Source organism: Syzygium oleosum, unplaced genomic scaffold (assembly GCF_021117445.2).
Source record: "Syzygium oleosum isolate NSW1041296 unplaced genomic scaffold, Sole_v2.1 Sole_v2.51, whole genome shotgun sequence".
Lineage (NCBI taxonomy): Eukaryota > Viridiplantae > Streptophyta > Magnoliopsida > Myrtales > Myrtaceae > Syzygium > Syzygium oleosum.
The window spans coordinates 386,127-392,841 of NW_026607535.1; the positions used below are offsets into that span (position 1 = coordinate 386,127).

The 6,715-nt window shown below is 36.5% G+C and overlaps 1 protein-coding gene across 1 annotated transcript; it reads right to left on the reverse strand.

The window, feature by feature from the left end:
- Positions 1–295: 295 nt before the first annotated feature.
- Positions 296–2,663, reverse strand: LOC115689586 (LOB domain-containing protein 4-like). Its single transcript, XM_030615680.2, has 2 exons — positions 2,335–2,663; positions 296–885 (listed from the first exon to the last, which is right to left on the reverse strand). Exons 1-2 carry the CDS (start codon positions 2,509–2,511, stop codon positions 559–561), a joined length of 504 nt encoding a protein of 167 aa, XP_030471540.1. The 5' UTR covers positions 2,512–2,663; the 3' UTR covers positions 296–558.
- Between the last annotated feature and the right edge of the window lie 4,052 nt (positions 2,664–6,715).

The following is a 6,715-nucleotide window of genomic DNA, read 5'->3' on the forward strand; positions in this document are numbered from 1 at the left end:
ATCATATATGTACACTTCTATATATGGGGATGAGCTCTCAACCAGATAATAAATTTTTTTTTTTAGAAAAAAATATTTTCTTTTTCATTTTCAGGTCTTAACTAAATACCGAAAATATAATCATTTTCTTGGAAAATAATTTCCTGAAAAATAATTTTTTTCTCGAAACAAACGAAACCTAAGTTTTCATAAGACTTCTAGCATCTTTAGCATTCTCTAGAGATCGGAGATGTTTTCAGCTCCTTTCACCTCATAGTCGATCACAGGCCGTCAACAACAAACACAGGCAAAATAAGATAGGGAAATGTAGCCATTCTGAAACTTTATATAAAACATTAACACATGATCATGGAGAAGTTTTAACACCCGTGAAAACGTCTCTCTATTGCTATACATTCTGATGAACAGTCAAGCTCCGTGATGTCAGGTACAAATCCGAGGGGACGAGAGAGATTGCATGCATGAGAACCACGACTTTATAGCTAGCTAGTGAGTAAGTTCGAAGATCTGCTAACGAATGTATGAGAAAAGTATAGGCAGCATCAGAAATAAATCATGTCATGACCACAAAGAGTCCTCAACGTCGGTTTGATCAACCTCGTTCAGGGGAAAGTATGACCGCCTGGAATGCGAGTCGCACCCCCGCGAGTTGTCGTTGCCGGCGGCGTCGATGGCTGAGCTCGAGGTCGAAGGGAACTGATGCGTTTGCAGGCGCATGTGGACGACTTCGGCCTGCGCGAGCGCGAGCTGGTTCTGAAGCACGTCGACTTGCTGCTGAAGCGACGATATGGCCCCAACGCAGCCATACACAGGGTCTCGCACCCTCGCGTTCGCTTCGTACACCATCGAGCTCACCGCATCGCTCCTCTGGGGCTCTGGTAATTCCTGAGAATATAAATCTAACATCAACAGTGTTGGAAATATTCAAGATCAACAAATCCGAAATGCTCCAAAACCTATCCAAATTTTCTAAACACATGAGTACAAGTAATTAAGAAATAGCCGATAATTAAACACATGGTTAACCTGTCGAATTGAGAAATGCTCCTCCATTATTAAACCGAAAACTTAGGTCGTCATTGTCGTGTCACGATTACGGCATACTGACTTTTTTTTGGCTTAGATTCCCTCACGGTCAAATTGCTCTTTATGCTCCAACAAGGGTAAAATTTCGTGTGGCTTCCCGTCCATATCTCCGCAAAATCATCATCTACTTCAAAAGCAAAATGACAAGAGCGGCTCTCCACACCGCTTTTACATTCTAAAGATGGAAAATAAGCAGACATGACCCAAAGAAAAAGGCTAGAGCCACACCTCACGGTCACAAAAAAGCAGGCATCCCCTCTACTTTTCCTCTTTCAAATCCTTGATGGTCACGCCTAATTCCTTCCTTTCTTAAAATTACCATAAGCGACGATGGTCACACAAGTGAGGCTTAAGCACTAACGAGTATAAAGTTAATTTGGCAATTCTATCCATTCCTTTTTTTCCCCTTTTCTTGCAGAGATCTACTTTTTTTTCCTTCCTTTTCATTTTTCTGCACTCTTGCCCGTCTTATGCGAGTCATGATGTTTAAGGGTTACTTTATCATCTTTTGTCCAAAAATCTATCTACGAATTCGAGCTTCTTCGGCATAAAGAAGATGATAACAGTAAAGAACCTTTAGTGCATGTGGCACTTCTATACATGAGGATATGAAGATGTTTTAAAACAATTAAAGCCTAGGCATCCCATATGCTAAATGGGATTGGTCAAAAAGTCGCCTTTTGAATAAAAAAGCCGAGAAACCTCGTTAATGGTGGGGTCTCTTTAGCTTTAGCTTTTGCCCAACAGAAACTAACCACAATAACTGACATAAGAGATGGACATGGTGATTGATTACTAATCGATTTTCTTACTTCCGTAACGACTGATTAAGTGGCTCTTTGCCCGAATTGAATGAACGAAAATGAACCAGAACCACTTACAAAGAGGGGAGTGCATGCATGCAGCGAAGAGGGAAATCAACGAAAGAACCCATATCAAAATTTCTCTTGAGCTGTAATTACTTTCATTTCTAGATAAGTATGCGTTGAAGTCATGCTGCAAGTCACCCGCAGATGGACAGGATTTTGATAACAGTTTCATAGATATTCATGTAATTTTTCCTCCACATAACGTAAGATAGCTTCCGACCAAAAAAAAAAAAAACGTAAGATAGCTTAATTTTTTGGATTGGGGTTTCGATATAGTTATAACCTATCTTTCTCACTTATCATAAAAGCGTGGAAGGACATTAGAGCAGAGGGTGATGCATGCAAAAGTCAAAGAAGAGGGGAATATGATTAGCTAAACCTGTAACATCTTGTTGACATTGCTGGCACCGAAGACCCTGTGAACAATAGCGAATTTCTGGGGCTGATCAGCTGGGAAATAAGGAGCGAACACGCAGTCGTGAGCGCATCTCCTCCTGAGCAGCTTGCACGCCGCGCATGGTGACAGCGCTCCTTGTTTTCTTCCACTCTCTTTCATGGTTCTCTTTCTCTCTCTCTTTTTCTTATTCTTTAGGACATTAAGCCAATTAATTAATATTTACAGTAGCAACCAAACTATGGTACTAATGTGAGCTTAAAGATGTATGAACTGAGACAGGAGGAGCAGATGAAGAAGAAGAAGAAGAAGAAAGTAGCAGAAGAGGGGGAACTGAAGGTTTTGCTGATGGTTTCTTTTATAGGGCCAAAAAAAAAATTTGAAGTGTGACAGCATATCTTCGGAGGGTCCCACTAAAGAAAAAACCCTAGATTTTGCTGGGCCACCAAACATCATTTTTCATTAAGATTATATGGACCCAACTCAATGTATCGTATTTTTGATCCCTTGTCCTTTTTCGTTTTTTTCTCTTTGGAGAAAGAGATAAAGTTGAAAGAGACTTTAGTATAATAGGTTATTATAGTGAGTATTTGTCCACATCAACCTTAAAGTTTTACCTGTTCTACGAGAGAAACGAGAAACTCAGTTATACTTGACATCTTGCTACATTTTGAGTGGGCACAATGCTATTATTTCGTGCCCAAGGATACGGATTTTGTTCTTTTCTGCAGGTAGATTTAAATAAATGTTGGTGACTTTCGACTTTTGATAAAGAAAATGACCAATTATTTCTTTTTTTATAACTAGCTAGTAGCTTACCAATACTTTCACGAAATTAGTTCCTTTTTTATAGTTTGCAAATTAGCAAATACTATTGACCGAAAAAAAAAATTAGCAAATACTAACTTATCCAAAAAAAAATGGGGTTAAGGCAACAATTTTTTTTTGTTGAGAATAGTTTGTCATGTTAGGGTACTCTTCTTATAGTGATTACTTACCAAAACTTTGAATTTACTCAGTCCCCAACCTAAAGTAAAGCGACTTACCAACTTTTGTCAGATTAGATTATCAACTAATATTAGGTTATCAACTCTCATTTGATTTACGTATTAATGTTTCTATTGTTATGTTTAATTTACAAACTTTTCTATTAAGTTGCCAATTTCTGTATACCTTGGGAGCAACACATATGTTTACAAACTCTTTGTAGAGATTACCAATTGAAATTAAGGTGACTCACCAACTTTTCTCACAATATTAAATTAAACTCTCATTTGAGTTACTTACTGATATTTATTTGATTTTTTTATTTGCCAACTATTCTTATTGCTTGCAAATTTTTTATTTGCATTTCTTATCATATGACTTAAACTTACCAAATTTTTTTAAAAACTATTTACTGGTTTTAATTAGAGTGACTTCCAAACTTTTTCTCTTGTTAAGTTACTAGCTACTTTGAGATTACCAACACTAATTTGAGTTATTCACCAGTATTTTTTTATTTACTTACCAACTTTTCTTATATTTTACTAAATTTTATTTATCTCTTTTAATTACACCTTAAATTTTCTGGGTCTTATATGAAATTACTTATTAACATTTAATTTAAGTGATTTATCAACTTTTTCCGATCATATTATTAATTAGTTATGGATTGCCAACTCTCATATGAGTTAGTTACCGACATTTATTTGATTTTTACGTATCTAACAACATTTTATTGGATTTCATAATTGGGAATAAAGCTGTTTCGTCGTCAAAAAAAGGTTGGCAATTTCATGTATTAGATAGTAAATTTCATAGATTGGTAAGAAAGTCAAAGAAATGGAAGGAATAAGATATATTTTTTTGTCAGAGACAAGAAAAGTTAATAATTTGGAAAAATCAAATAAACATTGATAATTAATTCAAGAGTTAGTAACGTAAATGAGTAAGTAATGATTTTTCGTAGAAAATGATTGCCGAGACAAGATTTGCACGACAAGACTTTCGAATCAAAACCCAAATTTAATATGCAGTACATGAACCAAGACTTTAATTGGTGGGACTGGACAGTATTTCTAAAAGCTATCTGATGCAACTCATTGCTGATCTCATCGATAAAGAGTTGATTTGATATTAGCGGGCACGTAACATCATTATAGATCATTTTTTCCTTGACTTTAATTCCCAGGACATTACAATATTCATCATCTAGAGCGCATTATCGACAATATGTTTCCGAAGCTTTCGGTAGGATATCAATAATAACAATTTTTCCATTGTTTTCAATGGTCAAAGAAGTGTTGGTTCGTGCAACATAAGATTCCATGGGATATAGTATTCGAATAATTTAATATGTTGGTAGGTCACCTAGTAAATCCGTCGAATCACGAGTAACCAATCAAGTGCAATGCCCGTCGAAGCCCTCACGAATGGGGAGGTTATCAAAACCAATACGTACAAGGTTCCATCTTGTCTTTATCGTTAATATCATGGTCAAGTACATGATTGGTTTCTTACGCTTCGTACCTCTTATATTTTGTTGGGGGTCAAGAGAATAAGGAGACATGTCCAGGTACTTCACAGAAGAACTTTGATCTGAAAGCCTGCGCATGAAGAATTGGGTGGAAAGTAAACATGCTAGGCAGACATGTCTAGTTTGTCTAGGTGGTTTGAATATCACCTGAGATGACTAACCGAGTGATTTATAACTAAAGACTCGTCCTAAACAATCACTACTTGAATATTTCTTTTCTGGGGGCTTGACCCCCGACATCAAGTCAGCTGCTACAAATGGTAATAAAGCTGGATTTCCAGCAATTGATGTGGGGGTTCAATGATGGACCAAGTCCGTTCCAATTCAATAAGGGCAGGTAACGATAGAAAGGTCAATAGAGCTCGGACAAGTTGCGGGGTCTATGTTGTCGTGAATGATGCTCATAATTATCCGAATTGCACGTTTTGCAAGAGGAGTTCTGTTGGGTTTTCGCTAGTCAAACACTAATGAGGATGTCTATGCTTTAAGTGAATGAAGTTCGACACGCTCCTAGTCAGCTCATATCAAATGAGTTGAGTCTTGGGATTTGACTTATGTATTGGCAAAAATCCACCCTAAATGGGTACCACCTAGATGCTCCTTTTAAGGGGTTCACTTATGTGAATTAGGTCAAGCTGTTGCAGACGCTCTTTGCTCAGGCTAGACTTCCTTGGTTTTGGGTTAACGTGACGGGGTCAGCCACAAGCTTTCATCACGGGGGACTTATGCGGGTCCTTGAAAATCAATAAGTGTCTTAGAAAAAGCCTATTGTGATTGCATATGGTTCATAAATCATGATCCATGTAAGTTTTCAATTTACTCAAATTCACTTATTTCTGCTTAGGCCCAGAAAGCCCGCCAGTACCCTAATTGACTTTAACTATTACAAACTAGCAAAGGTGTACACGCAGTAAGTGCGTGTGAAAAATTGATATTTGCAGAATTAGACGCATCATTTTATAATGAAATGCATAAAAAATTAATGTGGACAAAAATTACTAGTAAAACAACACTATCCAAAGATATTGTATATATGAAAAGACAAGAAAATGTTAAGATTTGAGTTTTCTTAGGAATGTTGTTATAAAAAAAAAAGATTCAAACTTTAATACTGAAGCATGCAAGAGATTGATAGATTATTAACTTATACATTTGTCCATGAGTGCAATACTTATCAAATAAGTATTTGAGGATATTAGAGGAAGAAAGAAAGATATTTACGATCCCTAAAAAGTAGGAGGTCCTCATTAGTTTATATATTAGTATAGAAAACTAATCAATTTCTTTCAGAGTGCGACAAAAAACTGGACTTCTTTCAAAGCGTTTGGTGCAAGTTTGGTTAGGTATGTATGATTTTCTTAATTATAAAAACTTGGTGATGAAGTTCTTAAATCTGGGAGGGCCACAAAACTAGCTAGTCGATTAGTCGTAGGGAAATGAAGAATGCCGTACGTTTGCAACTTGCACGTGTGGATAGACTTATCTGGAGCAACTCTTCTCTTAATTCATCAACTATGAACACCATGCAATGGGACCTCCGAACTATGATTCCGAAATGACTTCTGAACTGCAATAATTGGCGTGATAAGATGTAGATAAGAAGATTTCATTACGCATTCAAATAATTGGTGGATCCACCTTTGACGTAGATAATATGTAGTATGTGTGAACAAGAGATTAGGGAAGAAAGAGTAAATAAAGAAATGAGTGGTAGAAGATTTATGCCATATTTAACAATGGAGACCACTTCTTTTGGATTGATAAACGCATGGATGGCTACGATAACGTTTGTTAGAAAGCAACAAAAGCAAAAGCATTGGATATGATAGATTAGAATGGTACCCATAT

Excerpts from the sequence above, each read along its gene's own strand:
- LOC115689586 (XM_030615680.2), bottom strand. The coding sequence starts at position 2,511 with ATGAAAGAGAGTGGAAGAAAACAAGGAGCGCTGTCACCATGCGCGGCG. Across the intron at positions 886-2,334 it reads ATGTCAACAAGATGTTACAG|GAATTACCAGAGCCCCAGAG; the intron begins GTTTAGCTAATC and ends TTATATTCTCAG.